We start from the raw sequence: 26,055 nt of genomic DNA, 5'->3' as shown, positions 1-26,055 counted from the left end.
GAGTGAGTGAGTATGGTTTTACGCCGCCTTTAGCAATATCCCAGCAATAGCACGGCGGCGGACACCAGAAATGAGCTTCACACATTGTGCCCATGTCGGGGATCGAACGCTTTAACCACTACGCTACCTCACCGCCCCGATTTGAGGCCAAAAATCCGTCTTGATCGGGTTTTATCACACTTTATTTTTATCAACTATATATTGTGCTTATTTGATCTTAGGACCCTTTATAAGTATCACCTTCATGGTGAGAGCAAATCTCTCCTTTATCGTTATCTTTTCACAAAGAAGGCTTCCCTACTTTATCTCGTGAGGTTACCACCTGTGACAGATGCTCGCCTTTATCAGCGGCGTTTGCTTAAAGTGAACCTTCGTGATTACCTTTAAGAGCTGCTGCACATACATGGTTTGTGTGAATACTCTGACCTGTATTTCTACTCAACCTCATTGAATTACTACAATAATCAGAACATCATGTTATCCTTCACGTCTGTAGAGACTTGTGAAGCTGTGGTTAAATAGTAATGTTCGTTATTCATGACATGAACACATGCCATGTTAAGACCAGTTTGAGGAAATACAAGGTTGTTACCAAGAGAGAACAACAATAATTACAATTGATTCTACATTATCATTACCCAGTCTTAATGTCTTCCTTTTTCCATATATATTGTGACAGAAATACGAATATGTACACACCGAAGGCCGTTTGTTTCTTTATTTAATCTGCAAAGAGGATACTTTATTGTAATTACTGGGCACAGATGATGATTATGATGATTGTTGTTGTTGTTGTTGTTATTATTGTTATTGTTATTGTTATTATTAAATTCCAGCGTCAGTCACACCGGATGGAGTTTCTGGAACAGACTGACAACATGGAGACACTACCCCCTGTACCGCCTCGCACCTACACCCGCACCGACACGGCGCGCCCCGTCCCTCAAACACGTCCACCCAGATGAGCTAATCATCGCTCTTCCAAAGTCCATCTAAGTTATGTCCCATGTCCATGTCCAACATGGAATGTGAATACGTACAGTGGGGATGTCTATTTATACAGCCATATATTATTATATGATGATTCTAGTTTATATAAAAGACGACGTCTAACGTTGCAATAAAACATGCCTTTTTCTAGGAGAAAAACGTTCGAATGCAAATTGTAAGAAAGCATCGTCATGATGAGAAATTATGTTCGTACATTTTCTTTATATACTTTATAAATACAGCAACCAACTTAGCAAGGAGTACAGCAACCAACTTAGCAAGGAGTACAGCAACCAACTTAGCAAGGGGTACTGTAATCAACGTAGCAAGGGATACAACAACCAACCTAGCAAGGGATACTGTAATCAACTTAGCAAGGGATTCAGCAACCAACTTAGCAAGGGTTACAACAATCAACTTAGCAAGGGGTACAACATTCAACTTAGCAAGGGATACAGTAATTAACATAGCAAATAGTACGTTACCGGTAACGAAGATAGCAAGTGGGTGCAGCAACCTATTATTATACATATAGTATGACAGTCAACGCTTTGGCAGACCATGAGGTACCACCATGAGGTGTGTGTGCGTGTGTGTGTGTGTGTGCGCGCGCGTGCGTGCGTGCGTGCGTGCGTGCGTGTGTATTATCTTACAGTCTATGTTGTTTATATACAGTACAGATGCTGTGATGCACTTTGAGCAGGTCTCTCCGTGGTGTTGAACTTAGCACTGTAGAGCTAGCCTTATTATTATACCCCAATTTTCTTTCCACCTTTAAAATGTGATATGTGCCCCAACATTAGACAGAATGTGATAACCCGAGCACCATGTGCAAACTCATTCATTCATTATCCACTGGAATATATATTGGTTTGTACTGATCTGTTATGAAAAGCATATGTATATTATTGTAAATGTTTTGTATATAATTGTACAAAATTAAATATATATGTATATAGCCATTAACTGTTCTGTGATTGACAGATCTTGTCGAACTTCTCCATTAGCTTCAGCTGCTGTAAAGAATAAGCCATATCTTAAAGGGACTCTTCAAGCTTTAAAATAATCTTCCTGTTTTAGTTTGATACTATTGCTCTTTTCTATACAATATACAATGCACAATTGAGTTGTATGTATCAACAATGATATATGATACAAAAACATTTACCCGCAAATGCATTAACAGTGAAAACATACAACGTATGATAGGATCTAGCTCTTGAAGAGTCCCTTTAACATGCTGGTGGCAACACTCTGGTTACATCTGTGTGATAAAATGTGATATGAATAAAAGCTTCATGGGCTGTTTGCAATCAGGATGTCTTATTCATTGTCTTTACTCTCCAAAAACAGTAAGTGATCATGAAATATAGATGTCATGATTGGTCGTCAGAAGAAAGATCAGTTGTTATAAATGACTTCCAGACTTTAGAATGGTTTGGGAGCCAAAATCCAACGCTCCAAACACCCGAAATATTGCATGTGGACCATGCAGTTACTCTGTGCACGTGGGAAGGGGGGGGGGGGGTCATTCTTAATTTCGATACTTCAAGGAAAGATCGCCAAATTCCTATGATGTATTAGTATTGTTGATTTTCATCATCCACAGTAAGAGGTAAGACTGGGATTGTGATCTACAATGTGATCAACGCCAAGACGCTGTTGACATGATCAAACTTGTGAAAGTCAGTTAGAGGTAGCCAATATGTTCAAAGTATCTCAGTCTGTGATTTGCAGACTTTGGAACCATTTTCTTCAGACGCAAAATTTTAATGACCCGCAACACACAGGGAATTTTATCAGAAAAAAGGTTTTAATAAATGAAGCCCAAAAGCCAATCAGGTCGGTGTTCAATTGCGTCAAGCCACCTGAGTTTAAGTTACAAACCAGACCATCGGAAATCGTCTGCATTCTCAGCAGCGTGTTGCACCATCGTTAACAAATCAAATTAACACATTCTAGCCAGACGCCAATGGCGTTTAGAGCGTGGAAACTGGAGGAGCCACCGATGGTCTCGGGTAAGGTTCTCAGATGAGGCCAGATTTACTCTGGACTTTCTGAGGTGAGGGGAGGTGAAATTGGGTTTAACGTCGCGTCCAAGATTATTTCACTTATATAGCGACGTGCATGCACGTGTGTGTGTTAGTGTGTGTGTGTTAGTGTGTGTGTGTGTGTGGGGGGGGGGGGGGGGGGGGGGGGGGGGGGGCCTGCTAGTACTAGACCGGACTGATGCCGATATATTGTGCTAGCCCACTGAGATACCATGCCGCAGTTAACATGAATACCCCACTCAGACACAGTATACTGACTCCGAGCCGACCAGTCCTTGCTTTAACCCCTTAATGCCGAGCGCCTTTTGGTATGAACCCCGGACCTTCCGCTCTCCAGGCGGACGCTCTACCACTAGACCACGGAGGCGGTCTGGACTTTCTGAAGGTGTCTTGACGAACGTCATGCGAACGTCAACGTAAGGCAACATGATAGATTGAGGGTGGATCTATAATCATATGGGGCGGGATTACTATCACTACCGGAACGCCACTGCATATTGTCCATGGTAGAGTCCCAGGGCAGTAATACCGAGACAACCTACTGGCGCCAACAGTTGTGCCGTTTGCGCACCATGCTGGTCCACATTTGTCTTTCCAGACAATAACGCCCATGTATCGTAGCTATCTCCAGTAGCAAAACAATCAGAATGCAATGGCTAGCCATATGTCCTGACCTTTCCTCCATAGAGCCCGTCTGGGACATGCTAGGGAGACGTTTGTCGGCAATATATAATGTAATATTTGATACTGGAACCATTGTAGTTTAGTCACATTCGTGCAACAAAACAAGATAGAAGTGATGCGCTTCCTGTCTTGTTCTTCAATACCTTGTCCAGGTTCGTAATCCCATTTAGTAAAAGAGTTATTGCGCTCACATATTTTTTAATAAGTATTTTAAGGAAATACTGTGAACCTTTTTTCTGTTTGTTCAGATGATATATATAAAAATGGTAAAAAGGGAGATTGCAGGATATTGTCAAAATTTGGCAATTCGTTGGCTTAACCTTTGTTGAAGAGTGTGAAGAACCGTCGTTGTAAAAGGTTTTTATAGATCTTTTTAACTGAAATTCCAAAACCAAAAATAGTTTAGTGTTTCGTCTATAAATTCCCAATCAACTGTATCAAATGCCTTTACAAACTCTACAAGTGATAATAAACATGGTATCTGATATGTATCGGTTTGGTCCAGTATATCATATATTTGTCTTGTTATTTCACCCATGTATCTTCCAGCCAACACTTGTTTTATATCCTCGTTAGTCGAGAGGTTTAACACAGATTTTACCCTTCGCGATATTGCTGTTGATGAGATTTTATACAATACTGATAGAAAGCTTATTGGTCGCCAGTTTTTCATGTTGTTTTGGGATACACGTTATTAGTAACTGTCTTTGTGATATTAAAAATTGTCCATTTGTGTAAACGTCATTTATGGAATATATTAGATATTTCCCCAAGTCATTCCAGAAAAAAATATCAATTCCGCTGTATATCCATCTGGCGGGTTTAGTGTAAACATTTTTCTATTCACAAATGGAAATGGATTAACTTATTTAACTTAGGTCACCCTCACATTGGTATTTACATACATTACATACAAACATACATATGATGACGTAGGATGACAAGTACAATAAGGAATGACAAGATAAGCAAGAAACAAATATAGAAGAAACAAGATAAATTAGACAAAGCGTTTGGTCTGATTGATGTTAGATTGCACTGCCTTGAATACATATATCATGATTTGTTGGTAGGTCTGCACCTCCCTCTAACCAAAGTTTCACAATGATAGAAACACTTGCCATTTTGCAAGTGTTGAACAGCTTCTTGTACATCATTGTCGGCCATGCATAGTTGACAGTGAAGAGGACGTCTGTTGAAAATCTGTGATTGCAGCCATAATACAGAATTTATGGCAATGATGTAATAGAGGAAGAGGATTCGCAAGTATAATGTCATGTTGTCAAGTTATACCGCCTTGCATTTCTGTGGTCAATTGTTATTTTCGAATGTCCCCAACGTTTTTGGAGAGTGTGGTTTTATGTGGCCCCTGTTAATGACACCAACTCAGAGCTGGCATTTCAAAGGTGTCATATTATCAGGGCAACTCGAAGCTTAATGTCAGGTCAAATGAACATGTCAACTAAACCTACAATATATGTGTAACGAAATACCTAGGTTCCTATTACCATGTCAACTTGGTATAGAGTCTGACGAAAGGTCATGTGTTTAATGTTAAGGTCACACTTGTTTGAATAAGCTGAGCGCCTAACACTGTCCCATCGAAAACCAAACAACGTATAGTTAGACTGGACAATGATCTTACTCACGAGGGCCTTGTCGTTAGAGGCGCTTGGGGGGGGGGGGGGGGGGGGGGGGGGGGGGGAAGAGAAGGAGGGGTTGGGATTTGTTGTGGTAAGAGAGACTCTGGCAGGGGAGAGGATGTTGTGGTGGTGGTGGTGGTGGTGGTGTGGGGGGGGGGGGGGGGGGGGGGGTGTTGTGAGAGACTCTGAAAGGGGGCAGGATGTCGTTGTGGGGAGAGGCTCTTGGAGGGGGTGTTGTTGTGGGGAGAGACTCTGGGAGTGGGAGGATGTTGTTGTGGGGAGAGACTCGGGGGGCGGGTTGGGGTTGGTGAGAGACAGGGAGGGGGGAAGTGTGTTGTGGGGAGAAATTCTGGAAGGGGGAAAGTGTTGTTGGGTGAGGGACTCCATAAGGGGCAGGATGTTGTGGTTAGAGACTCTAGGTGGGGGAGGATATTATGGTGAGAGGCTCTGGGAGGGGGGTGGGTGTTGTTGTGGTGAGAGACTCTGGGAGAGGGGATGGTGTTTTCATGGCAAGAGAATCTGGGAGAGAGGGAGGTTTGGCTAGTTGTTGAAGTCTTCGCTTGTCATGCCAAAGACCCGGGTTCGATTCCCTACATTGGCACCATGCTGAAATATTGCTCAAAGCAGTGTAAAACATACATACTCACCCACCCACTCACTCACTCACATAATGAAGCACACGGACACAGGGTATATTTCTCTACCTTGAGTGTTTTATTCACAGTTAAAGCATACGTAAATTCTGTACAAGACACTGATAAAAAAGACAATGTATAATATGCCTTGAACAAATGAGAATGTACATGAAATTATACTACACAATTGCTAGATCAGACTGGGTGAAGGAAAATTGCTTGAACACATACAACTGGAGCTAGGCCATACCTATGGTAGTTGTCTCCCTTTGACACTATAACACAGTGGGATGCATCTCACAAGCTCCTATCTTTTATCAGTAATTCAGCTTGTGATGTTAATTTTGGTGCAAGTATCACACAAAAGAACATAACCTAGGAGTGCCTTGTAAAGAGGTGCATTGATTCCTTTTAAGAGACTAAAATTGTACAACATTTCCATTTAATTATTATTCAATCCGACAAAGTCAAAACAAAATGAGCATATCCTAAACAAAAAGATACCAATATTGTTGAAATTATCCACCGAAGAGACCAATCTTATTTCTTATACAATTAGCTTGATTTTTGGCCATAAAAATAACAGTCCTTCACCAGAGCATCCCACTGCATTAACAACCATTCACGGGAGATCATAAACTTTAAAACAACCAAACTTAACATTTTCAAACAGCATTCGCTATTGTGAACTTTTGGCACATTGTAAGAAACAATGAAACAAACTTCTTCTTCTCCAACAAACACCCATGCTAAAAACAGCATAGCTACCTGCATCTACCTATTGCATCTACCACCTTATAGACTTCCACCCTCCTTCCTGGCTAAATTCTCTCAAACCTACAGGTCCCTTACTCATCATACAGTAGTGTTTCAAAAACTAGAAAAGGTTTACTAAAACCTTGAGATCAAACTGGATGAAATATTATGGTAACATATCATAATGATTACTTTCTTCAATAACATATCAATACCAGAATAATAGCGCGAGAGGTTCACATCGTGTAACCGTCTGACATACCTGCACGAAATTGTTGTTGGTAAAGAGTAAAAAATGTAGTTTCTGTATCAAACAAATGTAAAAATGAGTAAAAAATTCAGTTTCTGTATCAAACAAATGTATGTCTCGAAGACATTTAATCTGTTGTTCACATCCTTAATACAAATCAAGAGTTTGTCCCAGATACTGCCAGAGTACCGGATACCATTAATGACAACAGTCACTGTTAACATGATGTATTTATAAGAATGAAACCTCTTTTCATGAAATTGAATATGCATATGTAGTTCTACCTCTCATTTTGGGAAATACACTTTTAACATTTTAAAAGCATGTGCTTGCAAATTAAATGCTTCTCCGATCATTTGTAAAGTAATGGAATGATTCAAATTGCTTTGTTATCCTAATTTCGTATTTTCAGTAACTTGCTGATTACTTATATAAAAAGATACCACTCTTTGCCAAACAACATGCACACGCTAAATTAAACCCCTAAAATCAGCTACCATATCGAATAAAAGGAAATTCTACTCAGAAAGTATCCCTTTATAGACTAGATACTCAACCATACATCCTTACATAGCGAACACAAGATCACACGGTCAATGTTTGATGACTGAATGATATACATGACTTGTATGCCCATGTTTGTCATATATGACTCATTAAATGCTGTAGAAATGCAGTTCTAATCAAGCTACAAGAATTGTACAGGAAGAACCCAGTCAGAATGGTGTCTCAGTACTGCTATAGCCTACATATCTAGTCCTGAATGTTAGCTACAGAAAGCTGAACAACTCAACATCTTTCATTCCAGGGACAGAAGGTGATTTCTAGGAGAAAAGGAAGACAAATCATACTTTAACATAACTTCTTCTATGTTCAATGGCAAGAACATTGAGTTTTTGATAGAATATCATTCTGCAGGAGTCATGATTTCCTTGAGAATCAAATATTGTTAATTTATTACATCATATACATAACCATGTTAGGACAGCTTCTCAACCCTGAGAAACACAGAAGTCGAAACTATTCCATCATTTATGACTTAAGAACTCTACTTTTGGTGGGAATGGTGTTCGACTGTAGTTGGAAACAAATCAGATTTATTCCATCCTATTTAAATGATGAGAATAAAAAATAATATCTTATTATAATGATAATCAAACTAAATTGATCCCGTAACATCAGAAACTAATGTCCATTGTTTTTTTCCATACAACGGCAACTGTTCAGATCACCACTCCAGGTTTTATCGACATTGTCTATAAATCATGTTTATAAATCATACGGTCAAACTGCATTATCATTAATCAGGGAACATATCTCAATTTCGAGATATGGGGGACATTCAAGATAATCAGCCATCATGAATACAGTATACAGCAAAGTGAATGTAGGGCAGCTCAATAGGTTTTATCTGTATACAAATACATAGTAGCACAGTTGGAATTAAGAATATGAGATATCTGTACATTCATGTGACCAAGTTTACAATAAAGATACTACATACAACTCTGAAATATTTCATGTCTGATACCAAAAGATTTGTTCGCTTCAGTTTACAAAAATATTACGAATTTCCCATTTCTGCATCATCTGGCTGATAGCAATCCGAACAGTTTCCATTATAGGGTTAATCTATATAAATCAATGATATAAAAACAATTCTAAAACTCTGAACATCTTTGCCCATAGGCGTGGCCCAGCCCTCCTTGATATCTTGCATAGATTTGCAAGTGTAATGTAGTTTGCTACAATGTAACAAACAAATGCAATATCCCGTCTGGTATGTGAAATGACTACATTTAGCGAGCAGACAGTCAATCTGTACATAATGCACTGCCCAAGGTCATCTGTTGTCCCCGCCCATCTCCCGCTTTTATTGTCACTGATAATGGTCAGTCTGGACCATGTCCAAAGCTGTGAGATTCATACCAATGTTTATCAAAGGTTTTGATTTTCAAAGTGTTCAAGGGGAGATAACCCTTTCAAATACTGTCTCAAACGGCCATTTTGCTTCATCATACCACCATGTGGTGAGTCAGTGGCTTCAAGCATGATCATTGTTATCAACTGTTGCAAATTTAGCTATTTGCATAAGTAGGCTGCAAACATGGCCATTTGCTGCTTTAAACCTGTCAGTCAACAACAGGAGGCTCCAATGAGAAAACTGTGTTAGCACGTTAGATAGGTGGAGTCCATTCAAAACAGTATTAGTTCCGAGATCCTTTAAGGTTATAAGCCCACACATAGCACAAAACACTGTCCACTGACACGTCACAATCCTTGGGCTAAGAGTCTATGATGAGTATACATATTTCTGGAACAGATCCACAATGTTTCTCTGTTCTTATATTTACACACACACCATCACAGAGTTTCCCCACGCCGACACAAATTCCGTATAGAAACATTCCTACAAGGTCAGCTGCTTGCGATGAGTTGCAGGCTGAGAGAACTGTACATAGCACCGTAGTATGTCCCCTCCCATCCAGGTGGGCAAACTGTTGTCTCTCCCCACTCTCTAGGATGGGTGAACCATATGTCCCCTCCCATCCAGGTGGGCAAACCGTTGTCTATCCCCCACCTTCTAGGATGGGTAATCCATATGTCCCCTCCCATCCAGGTGGGCAAACCGTTGTCTATCCCCACCTTCTAGGATGGGTAAACGATATGTCCCCTCCCATCCAGGTGGGCAAACTGTTGTCTCTCCCCACTCTCTAGGATGGGCATATGTCCCTTCCCACCAGGGTGGGTAAACTGAAGTCTACCCCCACCCATCTAAATGGGTAACTGAAGTCTGTCCCCTGCCCATCTGTGTGGATAAACGGTTGTCTGTCCCTGCCCACCTGGATAGGTAAACCATGTGTCCCTGCCCACCTGGGTGGATAAACTGTAGTCTGTCTCCGCCCACCAGGATAGGTAAACCATGTGTCCCCGCCCACCAGGATAGGTAAACCATGTGTCCCCGCCCACCAGGATAGGTAAACCATGTGTCCCTGCCCACCCGGGTGGTTAAACTGTAGTCTGTCCCTGCCCACCCGGATGGGTCTGCCATTCAGGCTCCATGGCTGTGGCTTGCCAGATCATGTGACACTTGAGAGATGGAGCCACTCCGCCGTGCCAGTTGTATCACAGATTGAAAAGAATTGCACCATTTGGGTTGTGATATACACTGGCCTGGTCTTCATACAGCAGACACTTGTTCATCCACATCTGAAAGCAGGAACACAACACACAAATGAAACATTTACTTCCCTTTTTCATCAGTAGCATTCCAAATCGGCCCAAACCAAACTACTAAAATTGACATTGCAATAATCATTACATTCAGAAAGGAGGCTGAACAACACTGACATTTAGCATTCAACATGGAATAATAAAAATTAAAGTTGTCAATATGAAATAATTATCAAAGCACTATAACACAACTGACATAACCAACATGCCATGACAACCATCTGTAACAGTAATGCTCTAGTCTGTCATTGACAACATATCCACCAATAAGCCTCAACATTCATGACATCCCTCATGCATCCACAAAATGGTCCACTCAATGGTCAAAATTATCAACTCAATGGTCAAAATGGTCCACTCAATGGTCAAAAGGATCCACTCAATGGTCAAAAGGATCCACTCAATGGTCAAAATGGTCCACTCAATGGTCAAAATGGTCCACTCAGTGGTCAAAATGGTCCACTCAATGGTCAAAATAGACCAAATGGTCCATTGCACTGAGAGTACAAATTCAGCAATAGCCTGAAACACTCATAAAATCCTTAAATCCATCAGTCAGAAGCAGCAATCATTGACTGTCAATTGTCCCTTTGCATACTGACTAAATTGCACATGCTCACCTATCATACATCATCTGGGATGGCATAAAATATTCTTTGATCAAAGTTCATAGCTTTTAATTTGTATTTTTTGGGAACATATAGTTTTGATAAACTAACCACAAAATGCTAAAAAATTTGAACCATGTTTACTGAAATTATGACACACTTCATGACAGACATCGAAGCACAAATACATCTGTGGAGTGACCCTCAACCAAACAATCAGTACACACACATATAACAAGCAGCTCCCAACAAGTATAATCCGTACTGCAGCACAAACATGCTAAACATATTCTCTATTGTCTCCCCTTGACTACTCCCCGTCATGTGCATCTGTACATCTGGTATGAACATCTCCATACCTTTTACCCTGTCTAAAACTTCAACACAAAACAGCACCAATACATATTTGTATCTTTTCAACACTCATATAGAAGATACAAAACATCCTCCTTACATCCCTTTTGGAACCAAACAAGGAAAAACTAATCCAAAATGAACACAGCTCTGAGGCAAAATCCCACAATAAAGGCAAACTTAGCTGCATTGGGCCATTTTGCTAAACAAGCACCTGCCATCTGCTTTCTCAAACAAACATGTTCCTGGTTATCCTTACAACACAGAAAAGAGACTATTATTTCTAGAACCTTTTTTCTCTGAAGGCAGCATAAAACAAACATTCTTCAGAACATAACCACTTGACAAACTTGCAGTAACACATCCTCCCTAATTGCTGGAACCTGTTAGAACCTACTCCCTGATGCAAACATAAAGCCCTCACTAAGAACACGACTGACTAACACATCGTCTGTTATTGCTAGAACCTATTCCCTGATAACGCCCTCCTTAAGAACAGGACCACTTGACACATAGTAACACATCCTCTGTTATAGATAGAACCTACACTCTGAAACTCGTGTAATGCCCTCCTTAAGAACAGGACCCAGTAACACATCCTCCGATATTGGTAGAACCTACTCTCTGACACCCGTGTAACGCCCTCCTTAAGAACACAACCACTTGACAAACTTGCAGTAACACATCCTCCCTAATTGCTAGAACCTGTTAGAACCTACTCCCTGATGCAAACATAAAGCCCTCACTAAGAACACGACTGACTAACACATCGTCTGTTATTGCTAGAACCTATTCCCTGATAACGCCCTCCTTAAGAACAGGACCACTTGACACATAGTAACACATCCTCTGTTATAGATAGAACCTACACTCTGAAACTCGTGTAATGCCCTCCTTAAGAACAGGACCCAGTAACACATCCTCCGATATTGGTAGAGCCTACTCTCTGACACCCATGTAACGCCCTCCTTAAGAACACAACCACTTGACAAACTTGCAGTAACACATCCTCCCTAATTGCTGGAACCTGTTAGAACCTACTCCCTGATGCAAACATAAAGCCCTCACTAAGAACACGACTGACTAACACATCGTCTGTTATTGCTAGAACCTATTCCCTGATAACGCCCTCCTTAAGAACAGGACCACTTGACACATAGTAACACATCCTCTGTTATAGATAGAACCTACACTCTGAAACTCGTGTAATGCCCTCCTTAAGAACAGGACCCAGTAACACATCCTCCGATATTGGTAGAGCCTACTCTCTGACACCCATGTAACGCCCTCCTTAAGAACACAACCCACTGACAAATTGTAACACATCCTCCGTTACTGCTAGAACCTACTCTCTTATACCAGTGTAACGCCCTCCTTAAGAACACGACCCACTGACACACAGTAACACATCCTCCGTTATCACTAGAACCTACTCTCTTATAACTATGTAATGCCCTCCTTAAGAACACGACCCATTTTCTCTGATACCCATGTAACGCCCTTCTTAAGAACACGACCCACTGACACACAGTAACACATCCTCCGTTATCACTAGAACCTACTCTCTTATAACCATGTAATGCCCTCCTTAAGAACACGACCCACTGACACACAGTAACACATCCTCCGTTATTGCTAGAACCTATTCTCTGATACCATTGTAACGCCCTCCTTAAGAACATGACCCATTTTCTCTGATACCCATGTAACGCCCTTCTTAAGAACACGACCCACTGACACACAGTAACACATCCTCCGTTATCACTAGAACCTATTCTCTGATACCCGTGTAACGCCATCCTTAGAACATGATCCATTGACACACAGTAACACATCCTCTGCTATCACTAGAAACTATTCTCTGATACCCATGTAACGCCCTTCTTAAGAACACAACCCACTGACACACAGTAACACATCCTCCGTTATCACTAGAACCTACTCTCTTATAACCATGTAATGCCCTCCTTAAGAACACGACCCACTGACACACAGTAACACATCCTCCGTTATCACTAGAACCTATTCTCTGATACCCGTGTAACGCCCTCCTTAGAACATGATCCATTGACACACAGTAACACATCCTCCGTTATCACTAGAAACTATTCTCTGATACCCGTGTAACGCCCTCGTTAGAACATGATCCATTGACACACAGTAACACATCCTCTGATGCCAGCATCAAACTCGTCTTCAGAATACGACCCACTGACACACTCTCACAGCCATTGGACACATACCCTGTGTTGAACTAGGACACATACCCTCTACTGTGTTATCATAATCCCCCTCCTCGTAGAACCCTACCCCCTCATGTGAGCGGGAGCGTTCTGCCTGCCATAATTGTTTCTGCCGTGCAAGTGCCATTTGAGTAGCCGCCTGGTAGTCTGGGAGTGGCAGCCGCCGGCTGGGATACGCTGGGGGATTGTAATGGCAAGACGCTGACAGGACAGGAGGAGAGAAAAGGCACGATGTTATTACATATCTCATGCTTGTTTCATGTTCAAGACATACATAAGCTGTGAAAGATGAACACCCACAGAGTAGAGAGCCTTACTTCATTAATCTCCTCATTCCTATCACATTAAAGACTTCAACCTTCCTGTTCTTACATAATAAAATGGTCACCAATTTACAGTTACCATAAAATTCATAATTGTAAATCACATTTTTAATTTCTACATACATTTTTTCAAGCAAGATTCAAAATGGAATATGAACGATGCAGAATGCATGATTGGTAAGCCATGTTTCGATGTCGCTAGTAGCCCAAACCAAACACTGGTAGTAGGATATACTACAGAAAGTGTATGTGTAAGTATTGCAGCCAGCCTGGTTCTGTGTGAAATACAAGTAAACTCTCTGTACTGTGTCAGGTGTCATCTGGGTGTCCACGACACCTGCATGCATGGGGGTGGCGTACGCACGTCTCTATACCGGTCATGCAGGGTGTTACAGCACTCACAGGGGCAACACGACACACTAGGAATGGCACACTACATCGAGTACATCAGGAAAACATGGAACCTTGCTGAGCAAGTAACAAATCTTTGTGATCCCTATGAAAACTTCAATGTTGGTTCCTTTGTGTTCAGAAATAGAAAAACCTTTTGTGACTAACATAATCGAAAGCTAATGATCCATGTCATGATACACATCACACCAAAGACACAGATCATCTGTGTGCGCACCATGGTGCTCGGAGGTAACTCATAGGAATTTTCAGTATTGACATACAGTATATGAAACTTTCAAACATTCTTAAAAACTACATATTATTTTTATCAACCTCATGAACATTTATGAATTTGATATATATTACTCAAAAGAAGTGAAAGAAGAACGGATTTCGTCATGTGACTAATGTGGCCATGGTATGACATATTAACTATAGTCATATGATAACAGAGTGTGCTCTCAACTTCTTTTGAGTAGTATATGTTAATTTGGCAAATTAAACAAAACAAACTAAGTACTATATATAACGCATATTATTGCCTAGTCATCATCTACTCACACACATGTATACATTGGGGTTGACCATGCATGTCTGTTGGTTATAAAGAGAGTGAAATGTTAACATCCCTCCCTCCAGCACATGCAGGCTGCTTGGTTGGTGGGTGTGTCTGTGCATGCCACGGGACTCACCTGCAGGGGCTGACAGCGGAGCATTCTGCATGACGGTGTGGTAGGAGGGGAGAGGGGGGCGGGGCATCTGGGCCTGGGGGTAGGAAACATGGTGGGGGTGGAGAGAGTTCATCGGCGCTGTAATCAGACAGGCAAGCATGAAGTTAGTCAAAGTTTGCAAAGAACAGAGAGAAGACACATGTGCATGCTGCCAGAATGACATGTCTGAGAATATGATGTATAATAGAGAAAATATGTTAGTAATGTCCTGTAGCACATTGCATCTGGGTTTGTGGGATGGACACATTGGATGGACGAATCAGAAAGTGTATCAATTTAACCTGAGCCTCAGCCTCAGCCATACAGAATAAGAAATGACAGAATTCTATTTCATCCTCGTGTGGAGCGCAACGTTATCAAAGAGCAATATGCAATTGATCTTGGTTCACACAGAAATTAACAACCATTGAAAACTGTCTGCCACACTCAGCAATATTTCAGCTATAAAATAGTGGCCTGTACATATTGGGAGTCTGGACCGGACAATCCAGTGATTGGTAGCATGAGCCATGCCCCATGCTGTCAGTGTACTATAGTACACCTTGATGCCCAATTCCATCCCCACCCACAGATTCCGTCTCACCTTGTGCCCAACTCCATCCCCACCCACAGATTCCGTCTCACCTTGATGCCCAACTCCATCCCCACCCACAGATTCCGTCTCACCTTTGTGCCCAACTCCATCCCCACCCACAGATTCCGTCTCACCTTTGTGCCCAACTCCATCCCCACCCACAGATTCCGTCTCACCTTGATGCCCAACTCCATCCCCACCCACAGATTCTGTCTCACCTTTGTGCCCAACTCCCATCCCCACCCACAGATTCCGTCTCACCTTGATGCCCAACTCCATCCCCACCCACAGATTCCGTCTCACCTTGATGCCCAACTACATCCCCACCCACAGATTCCGTCTCACCTTGGTGCCCAACTCCATCCCCACCCACAGATTCCGTCTCACCTTGATGCCCAACTCAATCCCCACCCACAGATTCCGTCTCACCTTGGTGCCCAACTCCATCCCCACCCACAGATTCCGTCTCACCTTGATGCCCAACTCCATCCCCACCCACAGATTCCGTCTCACCTTGATGCCCAACTCCATCCCCACCCACAGATTCCGTCTCACCTTGATGCCCAACTCCATCCCCACCCACAGATTCCGTCTCACCTTGATGCCCAACTCCATCCCCACCCACAGATTCTGTCTCACCTTTGTGCCCAACTCCCATCCCCACCCACAGATTCCGTCTCACCTTGATGCCCAACTCCATCCCCACCCACAGATTCCGTCTCACCTTGATGCCCAACTACATCCCCACCCACAGATTCCGTCTCACCTTGGTGCCCAACTCCATCCCCACCCACAGATTCCGTCTCACCTTGATGCCCAACTCAATCCCCACCCACAGATTCCGTCTCACCTTGGTGCCCAACTCCATCCCCACCCACAGATTCCGTCTCACCTTGATGCCCAACTCCATCCCCACCCACAGATTCCGTCTCACCTTGATGCCCAACTCCATCCCCACCCACAGATTCCGTCTCACCTTGATGCCCAACTACATCCCCACCCACAGATTCCGTCTCACCTTGGTGCCCAACTCCATCCCCACCCACAGATTCCGTCTCACCTTGATGCCCAACTCAATCCCCACCCACAGATTCCGTCTCACCTTGGTGCCCAACTCCATCCCCACCCACAGATTCCGTCTCACCTTGATGCCCAACTCCATCCCCACCCACAGATTCCGTCTCACCTTGATGCCCAACTCAATCCCCACCCACAGATTCCGTCTCACCTTGATGCCCAACTCCATTCCCACCCACAGATTCCGTCTCACCTTGATGCCCAATTCCATCCCCACCCACAGATTCCGTCTCACCTTGGTGCCCAACTCCATCCCCACCCACAGATTCCGTCTCACCTTGATGCCCAACTCAATCCCCACCCACAGATTCCGTCTCACCTTGATGCCCAACTCCATCCCCACCCACAGATTCCGTCTCACCTTGGTGCCCAACTCCATCCCCACCCACAGATTCCGTCTCACCTTGATGCCCAACTCCATCCCCACCCACAGATTCCATCTCACCTTGGTGTCCAACTCCATCCCCACCCACAGATTCCGTCTCACCTTGCTGTCCCTTCCTGAGTACAGGTGGAGAGTTGTAGGACCCCACAGAGCTGCTACTGTGACTGTCGAAGCAGTGTCCGGAATCGGTCTCTGAGGAACTCTGGTGCTGGTAGCTGTTGACGCTACTGGTAGGACTGGCAGAGTCCGTGGAACCTATCGAACCTTGGGAGGGAAATCAGGAGTAGGTTAGTTGGCTACAACGGCAGCTTCACATCACACATCTGTCGGACATTACAAAGTGCTCTCACATGATGTACTGAACAGACTTGATAAAAAGCTATCACCATCACTTGAAGAGAAAGAGTAATGTGGGCAGTGCCTAGAAGCATATTTAATAATACGTGAATTTATTAGTTGTAATGTTTGTCAACAAAATTTATCAGAATATTCATCATAGTACTTTACAGGTGCTGTAGACACAAATTATGCAGAAATATCATCTAAACTTTTTGTATGTTCTACTGAGTGTTCCTTTTGTGTGTACTACTGAGGACAGTAAATGCCCACATCAGACTATGCAGAAGACAGATCATCTGGATGTCGCCAGTCAGTGGCAGCATGAGGTATTGTCAGCAGTTGGAAGATAAGACAAGACAGACTTTCACCCTTGTTGAAACAGAAGATCAAACCCACAGAGCTGTCATGGACATTCACTGAATTTCATTAGTCCTATCAGAGAATAAATTCTGTCCATAATATTGAAAATATACAGCAATAAACACAACTCAGACACTTGCATTATCTGCCGACTTGTTTCAATGCTAAAAAAATTCTTCTTATTTCTCTTGGAAATCATAAATCTATTTGAAACTCTACCCCTTTCATTACATCTTTGGAAGAATTCTTGGCAATAACAAATAAGGGAGCTCCACTAAACTATTTGTTCATTTCAACGATATCACATAAAATCTGCAAGGAAATCGTCAAGATTAGGATTCAGTAGAAGCAGGTCAACACAAACATTCATGACAGGACCATGACAAGGACATGACACATGACACATGACAACTACAGACAGAAGCAGACACACAAAGCTGACAGAAAGCCACACAGAAGCTGTGTATGACATGCATGCCATGCCCACACCCATCATAGCAAATCAACTTAATATGGCCAGGTTAGGTGAACAAATTTGCATGTACATGGTGAAATTAATATTAAATTGCAACTATATCAATATATACAGATAATGATTCGGGAATGACACCTTACAATGTGTGATTATGTAGGGGAAGTGATATGATTTGAATTTATGAAAATTCAAAATGTAATCAAATTTTATCTATAAGTCTGAGCAAACATACATATTTTTTTTCAACATAAAGCGCGAGTAGAAAAACAGCGCACAACATCAGCAAAGTTGGTTGCACATGGATATACGCAGAAGACTCAAGCGGCAAAACTACCGCCTACGTAATTACGGATACTATACAAAGAGCAGCACTGTTCAAGTACGTAAACTAAAAGCAACACTGGCCATGAAAAGTTAAAGCGCTGATTGACGAGGCGATGGGCAGACAGACGATTGACTCATCCTTACCCGTCCGACTGGGCTTGCGTATATGCATATTACTGAGACTGACAACAGAGGAGCTCTCAGACGATAGGTGGACGTGCTGCATAGCCCGAGCATGGCGCGGCGACGTTTGCCGACGACCAGACAATGGACTAGTGACAGGCGGGAGAGGAATTTTGGGGTTATGAGGACGAACTTTGTCGGTTAGTGCCATGATCTTTCGTACAGCCCCCGGAGATTCAGCACCTGATGGAGAACACATTAACTATGACGTACGTATGCATTGACATACGACGCACGGACGCACGCACAGACTTGCTAGCCAAGCATGCATGATCCTAAGCTGCCACCAAGATTTGCAAATATAGTAAAGACAATGGTGAATCTACTTGGGATAAAATAAAACTGAACTTTTCCTGATAATGCAAACAATTGTGATTTGACATAAAATAATTCTTTTTTCATGTAAAGTTGCATATAATTGATTAGGCAGCTAAGTGCAAAAAGCAGAATTATTTATTGTTTTCAGTGAGGTGATTTTCATAAAAGTACCTCCACAACTTTGCGAACGTTCAGTAATGTAGTGCAGTGAAACAAAAATCAATGAATTTCAAACAAACTAAAATCTTATTTTCCCCTTTCTCATTGTGACTAAACGGAGGCAGCTAAGGAAGTCAAAGAATGTCAAGGTCATTCGAAAATTACTTCAGTGAGTGAAACTAAAAAGATAGAGATGGTCACAGAAATATACTAAACTCAAATTAAAGTGAACATTGATTATAATCAAACTTTAGCATACATTATAAAACTCATGCGTTGAGGTGAAATGATAACAATATGCCATTCCCAATCCCAGAGGAGGTCTTGTGAATAAATGATTAAAATGGACTAGTAAGAAACTAAAAATGTCGAAGATTTCATATCAACGTGTTAAATACAAGGCAGTATACATTCTGAGGCAATGATTGTGATTATATGGATGCACCAATCAGACAAGGGGATGCAGACTTACCAAACTTGGGCCCTGTATGAACTGGAACCTTGTTCTCCACCGTGTGGTTCGGGGAGCCAGTGTTCACCCCTGGTGAAGGGTCACGTTTTCGAGCTGCTGAGGATAAAGGATTGGGACAGTCATACTCTGGGCCCGCTTGCACAAAACTATCTCAGAACTACCATTGTTGGAGACAATGTTTTGACAGGGGCAGTAACTGAGGAAGAGGAAGTTTTCATATCTGAGTGTCTATAAACAAATAAACACCAAAATTTATCATTTTTCAGAAGCTGACCTTAACAAATGCTTGGGTAGTTTTCTTGACGCTCTAAAATTATGTTAAATTGGTAAAGGAATCCCAAAATATTTTATATTTTGACCAAAAAATAACTCTCCATTTGGATCATGTGTGTCTGTATGTTTGTGTGGTGTCGGTGTGTGTGTGTGGTCTGTGTGGTGTGTGTGCTGTGTGCATGTGTTCGTGCGTGTGTGCGCATGTGGTGTGTTTGTCTGTGTGTGTGTATTTTATAATGGTAGCCCATTGAGATACCTTGCCGCAGTTTTATCATGAATACCCCACTCAGGGACAATATACTGACTCCGAGTCGAACAGTCCTTGATTTAGCCCCTAAATGCCAAGCGCCAGGCAACAAGTACCATTTTTTTTACATGTTTTGGTATGATGCGGCCGGGGACACTCTACCACTACACAATTGAGGTGGAGGTAGTATCAGCTTGACAACTCAGACTGCAGTCTCACCAGGTATTTCACAGTGGTTAGACAGATCTTTCAGCTTCTCCTCATCTGTGATAGTCTGCATATTACTCAGGTACGACTTGACTCGTCTCACCATCTGGGCCTGCAACAACATGTCCCTCTGTTATACCTTCATATTCTCTTTTAATTATGTATAACTAAGGGTGATCGATCAGCAGCCAAATTTTATGAATCGATATGTAGGCTATCGACACGTTTTTTGTGTGAAAAGGCTTAATATATTTAAAAGGGGTTCCTGTAGCAAAAAGGAAACCTCCAGTCTTATTAACCAATCAGAATCAAGCATTCTTCAATGTCATTGTAGAATTGTGTGTAACGCCACTTTGAACATTATCCCAGTTACATCACGGCGTATCAGCTAGATATGGGAGGAATGCCCGAAGTGATGCATGTATCAGACGTATACCATTTTGGTGAGCCCTACAAGCACAGGTATGGTGCTGACAAATTTAGAAACATCATCGGGGAGTTCTAGGACCCGAAACATAGGTTTCAGGCAAGACCAAGAGACACAATTCCACACAGTGAATTGTGGTGCCTTAGATGACAGGGCCACCCCTGGCCCCCTATAATTGTATGAACCAGAGAGATTAAATGTTTAAATGTAATTTCAGCAGCAACACCAGTCCAGTGTGGTGCATTAACCAGAGTCTGCTTGCTTGTTTAGTTAGAACCAAGGACTAGCTAGAGTCATGGAAATGAGTCAAGGCATCAAACGTAATTCTAAAGTCGATTTTCATCAAGCATACAATGAACACTGGACATACCTCTTCATACATCTTCTTCAGGTTGGGCAGCGTAGAGCCTCGCCGGTTCTTGGTGCGCTTGAGTGTGGCCACTCCGGACACCAGCGTGCTGGAGAACATGGAGCCAGTGCCCAGGTACATGGTGCTAACATCCTGCAGCGAGAGACATAGTGGTCAGGGGGGGGGGTTTATCATTGGAAGCAGCATAGTCATCATTTGAAGGAGCATGCTCATCATTGGAAGGAGCATGCTCATCATTGGAAGGGGTGTGGTCATCAGTGGAAGGGGCATGGTCATCATTGGAAGGGGCATGGTCATCAGTGGAAGGGGCGTTGTCATCAGTGGAATGGGTGTGGCCATCAGTGGAAGGGGCGTGGTCATCATTGGAAGGGTGTGGTCATTTTTGAAGAGGTGTTGTCAGTGTTTGAAGGGGAGCGGTCATCATTGAGGAAAGCATCAAGAATTTTATTTAGTAACTAAAGCACTTGTGGAATTGTGCAGTATGAGTGGGACACGCGATTAGCATTACACATGTTACACATTGTATCGATGTACAATCAGTTATATAAGAAGAAAAACAAATTTAACATGCCCAACACTTACATATCTAGCTGACGACATGTTGCATATATGTCTAATTTCTTTGGCAATCATGCGGAGCTTCTCAAAGTTGACCAGTCCATCCACCATTGTGTCATTGCCAAGGTGGATAAACGTCAGGTCCTTCTTCACCACTGGGAAGAAGGGCAGCTGCAAAATACACATTCAACATTTGTCAGAGGAATTCAGAATTCAGAACTGATTATGCAAATTTACACAGTGTGCACATCATTTTTATCTTATTGCCTCCACAGATTCAAAAACATATTAAGGTCAATTCTTATAAATAAATAGCTTAATTTTGGTTCTAGGTCATGTCCATTATTTGTCTTGCCAGTGCTAAGAAAACTATATACTATATCATTACTAAATTATAATTATTATACCACTACATTCAGACACAAATATGTATGTCTATATCACTACTTACCATGGGAGGTTGTATGTGCTCACTGTTAATGAGATTTCGATATTTAGCCATGTTCCGAGAAGGATCCATCAAATTTTGAAGATCCTGAAAACATAACAAGGAATATCAAACTTGGTTTAACAAAGAGTTTGTTGTGTTTTATGCCCACTTCTAGCAATATTTCAGCAATATCATGGCAGGAGATACACGAAAAGAGCTTTACACATTGTATCCATGGGGGAATCGAACTTGGGCTTTGGCAGAACAAGCAAACGCTTTAACCATTTGGCTACCCTACTGCCCGGTTTTAGAAGAAGATGAAGTGACACAGTCATGACACAAACAGGAACTGCCACAAGTCAGGAGTTGTTATGTACGTACCTCGAACATCTTGTAGTACTTGCTAGGCAGTCTCTCCCATGTGTTACGTAGTCGTGATACTGACTGGTGACCCAAACCACTTAAGATTGCAAACATAGAGTTGAAGTTCTTGCAATCTTTACAATGCTCTGAAACATTAAAACCTCAGCATTAGGTTGGTTTCATCACTTTCTTTGATCTAATATCATGAAAACATACATCAGGCTGAAATATTCATTTTAGTATTGACTTCAATATTTTTTGCATTTACGGAGCTACAAACATGAGAACAGATTCACACACTGTGTAAATCTGCAAAGCACATCTGTTTTCCATTTATAACTATAAGTTAAAAAATATATGCATAAGAGTGAGTGAGTGAGAATGGTTTTAACCCACTTTAAGCTATATTACAGCAATATCACGGCGGGGGACACCAGAAATGGGCTTCACACATTGTACCCATGTCGGGAATCGAACCCGGGTCTTCGGCGTGACGAGCGAACGCTTTTACCACTAGGCTACCCGACCACCCCTTATGAATAAGAATTCATGCAGACTTCACATATGATTTGTGAAGTCATAAGAAAAGGTATTGCTATTCATCTCCAAAGCAGATGCTATTTACAGGTAGTACTCACTGGCTATCTTGATGAAGTGCTTGAGGAGTTTTGATCTCTTGACTAGACTTCCCTCACTACAGATCTCCGTCACCACCCAGAACATTTCCCTGTTGACCAGCTGAAACAAGATCAGTGACACTTTGTCAAAACTTTAACAAGAAATAAGAGTTATGTTGAGAATACTTCCTTCACAGGTGAGGCATGAAGATCGGAGATACTTAAATCATTATAACATCAATACTACAGAAGGAATGTAATACAAGAATGTAAAAAGGAACCATACGACAACTTACTACCGTATATTACCGTCCATAAATCGACCCCACGTATAAGGTGACCCCCCTGTACAGGCCTTTAAAATCTATGCTAATTTATATACCCCATCTATAAAGCGAGTCAGAATGAAGCATGTCATCTACATTTACAATAAAAATGTGTTTGTCTTCTGCAGAAAAAAATTACATCGAATCCCTTCAGCGATCAGGGAAACTAACAGATCATAACAATTAAACTTGGTCAATACAAATTTTAAATTTGAGATAAAACATCACTAGACATGATGAATTACTGATATATTTCCGCATGAACCTCAGAAATCTATCTACAAATTTTACAACGCAAACATATTCTTTCATATTAATATAGTTAACATGTCATGCCATGACAGATCAACTAAATTAACAAGAAAGAATAGGGTGGTCCATAACTTCTTTTGAATAGCATATTTTTCAAAAGAAAATTGCTTAAATGTGCTCTTTGTGTGCAGTGAAAAGAAATACTTGATACAGGAACAGAACTATGTGACAAGTTGAACAAAAACCCTCAGATGATGAGACACGTGAAGATCCAGGGTAGAATGGGTCTTCAGCAACCCATGCTTGCCGTAAAAGGCGACTATGCTTGTTGCAAGAGGCGACTAACAGGATCGGGTGGTCAGACTCGCTGACTCGGTTGAAGCATGTCATCGATCCCAATTGCGTGGATCGATGCTCATGATGTCAATCACTGGATTGTCTGGTCCATACCTGATTATTTACAGACCACCGTCATATAGCTGGAATATTGCTGAGTGCGGCATAAAACAACCAACCAACCTCAGTGGATGATGTACACACATTCCTACAAGGCTTACAACTCTCCAGTTACACTCACCTCAGCAAACTTCTTGAGAGCAGGACAGCCATACTTTGAATCAAGCCCGAAGAGTTCGTCAATATACTCCGTGGGCTCGATTTCCCGGAACACCTTGAAGTCCTCGAGGGTGAGCTGTGAGGCCACCTCCGCGGAGTTGAGCTGCAGCAGGCTGATCTGGCTCTCCTTGATCAGCTCGCCACGCAGCTCATCGGGGACTAGAGAGTCGGTACTCATGTTGTTCTTTAAATAGTACCTGAGTACACGTGGACAAGTACGCCTGGATGAGTATGGGGGAAAGGGGAGAAAGTTAGCCCCGAGCAACGGCCTGTCATTGTTGTCATGGCAACGCTACCTACCAGTCTCCCAATATGGTGCTTGTGGCGTCAAGCTTTGTGCGACCCAGCTTGGATGTTTCTTGTTGCTTTGTACAAGTTTGTGTCAGTGGTGGCACATTCCTACACTCATGTGACACCTGGTTTCAATCATCCATTACTTGCTTCACATTTTATTAGATTTGTCAACAACCTTCTTTTTATTAGGATCAAAATATTTTCAAGCCAAATCTGTCACATCTGTAGAAGGCCAGGGGTCTGTTTTCAAAGAAATGAAAGCACACTGACTGTTGTAGCTTCCATACTTTAACATAGATTTACAACAGTCATAATGCTAAGATCCCTTTGACCAGGAGCCCATGACTTGGGAATGAATCTCCGTGACACAGACTTAAACAAGCTTAATGCATGCACAAATGCCCACGGCCACAATGATTCAAGATATGAGAGATCAGTGATTTTTCTGGAGTCAAAGGCAAAAGGTTTTGATAGAACATTCTTCAAAATCATTACCAAATTTGGAATAATTCTTCAGGCCATTTTGGATGACAATCAGTCAATGTCCTAGAAAATGTTCTTATTTGTAGGCCTGAGAGATTATTGAAATTTACAAACAATGAGTAACTTAATAACTGCATCCAAATTATGTTAATTGTGTACAGAAACAGATTGCTATTCTCTCACATCTTAGTCCTGAGAATGAAGAAGGGAAGAGTAAGAATTGAACTGCTTCATTACTAGACTTATAGTTCCATATCATTTTCATATCTATATAAACATACCCACAAGAAATTATAAGGTAACATTGTCTTAAAGAGTTACAATTCTCTTAGGCGCAGGTAATGTGATAACAATTTGCATTACTGATACAATTTCTTGCACAAGTAAGACAAAGTAAAAATAAGTCTTTGAAAGGCATTTAGAAGTGATGTTCCTTATAAGTTGACACCCATAAATTGTCTTCCTTTTGGTAAAAATAGATAAAAGATGATTCAATTTTTTTAAATATTAAAAGTGTTTGTTGTGTAGTTTAGAGTAGCGCGATTAAATTCAGAAGCGCCTGCACACCTGCTACTGAGCAGACAATTACTGTCATTCCTACAATGGTACATCTATACATGTCAGCAGTCAATTCTTACTCTTGGTATAAAGGTATGAATGAGGACATGCAATGACATACAGGTATTTAAGACTAGGCTACAGGAACAACTGGACACTGGGATTATTCAGTCTTCAAAGGCAGCTTTGCATCACTCTGATTACATAGTAGTGAACAGTGGACACTGCCACATGGAATGTCTTGTCTTAATACAGTGCAGCATTTAACAAGTAAGTATTCATCAAGACTTTGAAGACTGAATACAAGCATCTTGACATGCTAGGGAGATGGCAAATAATAAGTATCAACTGGAAACTGAGGGTGGAGCCTGAACACTTGTACGAATAGATAAACGAAGGGATTGACAATGATGGGAGTGGGGTATTGGACTTGTATGGTGGGGTGGGGAACTAGACTTGATGGGGTGAGGCACT

The 26,055-nt window shown here is 41.9% G+C and overlaps 3 protein-coding genes across 20 annotated transcripts in view; 1 reads left to right on the top strand and 2 right to left on the bottom strand.

The window, feature by feature from the left end:
• The window catches only part of LOC124152031 (phosphoinositide 3-kinase adapter protein 1-like), a 39,699-nt gene extending 37,393 nt beyond the window's left edge, over positions 1-2,306 (top strand). For all 4 annotated transcript variants that reach the window (XM_046524754.2, XM_046524752.2, XM_046524755.2 and 1 more), the window contains one exon: positions 837-2,306. In XM_046524754.2, the coding sequence (XP_046380710.1) occupies positions 837-965 (129 nt within the window). In that variant the 3' untranslated portion in view covers positions 966-2,306. The remainder of the gene's footprint in view (positions 1-836) is intronic.
• A 3,755-nt stretch (positions 2,307-6,061) lies between these two features.
• Positions 6,062-26,055, bottom strand: part of LOC124152032 (rap guanine nucleotide exchange factor 6-like) — a 173,878-nt gene continuing 153,884 nt past the window's right edge. For 7 of the 15 annotated variants that reach the window (XM_048392335.1, XM_048392337.1, XM_048392343.1 and 4 more), the window contains 13 exons: positions 24,209-24,467; positions 23,075-23,174; positions 22,455-22,582; positions 22,095-22,178; positions 21,668-21,814; positions 21,086-21,217; positions 20,301-20,400; positions 19,562-19,657; positions 18,574-18,795; positions 17,034-17,195; positions 14,857-14,973; positions 13,473-13,649; positions 6,062-10,219 (listed from right to left, as the gene is read on the bottom strand). In XM_048392335.1, coding sequence (XP_048248292.1) covers positions 10,191-10,219; positions 13,473-13,649; positions 14,857-14,973; positions 17,034-17,195; positions 18,574-18,795; positions 19,562-19,657; positions 20,301-20,400; positions 21,086-21,217; positions 21,668-21,814; positions 22,095-22,178; positions 22,455-22,582; positions 23,075-23,174; positions 24,209-24,467 — 1,753 coding nt within the window. In that variant the 3' untranslated portion in view covers positions 6,062-10,190. The remainder of the gene's footprint in view (positions 10,220-13,472; positions 13,650-14,856; positions 14,974-17,033; positions 17,196-18,573; positions 18,796-19,561; positions 19,658-20,300; positions 20,401-21,085; positions 21,218-21,667; positions 21,815-22,094; positions 22,179-22,454; positions 22,583-23,074; positions 23,175-24,208; positions 24,468-26,055) is intronic. The other 8 variants (XM_048392338.1, XM_048392339.1, XM_048392336.1 and 5 more) reach the window with 7 other exon arrangements.
• LOC125377977 lies at positions 14,980-17,027 on the bottom strand. The gene is made up of 2 exons (XM_048392350.1): positions 15,520-17,027; positions 14,980-15,436 (listed from the first exon to the last, which is right to left on the bottom strand). Exon 1 carries the CDS (start codon positions 17,007-17,009, stop codon positions 16,458-16,460), a length of 552 nt encoding a protein of 183 aa, XP_048248307.1. The 5' UTR covers positions 17,010-17,027; the 3' UTR covers positions 14,980-15,436; positions 15,520-16,457.

Source organism: Haliotis rufescens, unplaced genomic scaffold, assembly GCF_023055435.1.
Source record: "Haliotis rufescens isolate VD_foot unplaced genomic scaffold, xgHalRufe1.0.p SCAF_11, whole genome shotgun sequence".
Lineage (NCBI taxonomy): Eukaryota > Metazoa > Mollusca > Gastropoda > Lepetellida > Haliotidae > Haliotis > Haliotis rufescens.
The sequence above is the reverse complement of the archived record's forward strand: the minus strand, read 5'-3'. Positions and strand labels throughout refer to the sequence as shown.

Coding starts and splice junctions, on each gene's coding strand:
- LOC125377977 (XM_048392350.1), bottom strand. CDS start 17,009: ATGGAGTTGGACACCAAGGTGAGATGGAATCTGTGGGTGGGGATGGAG.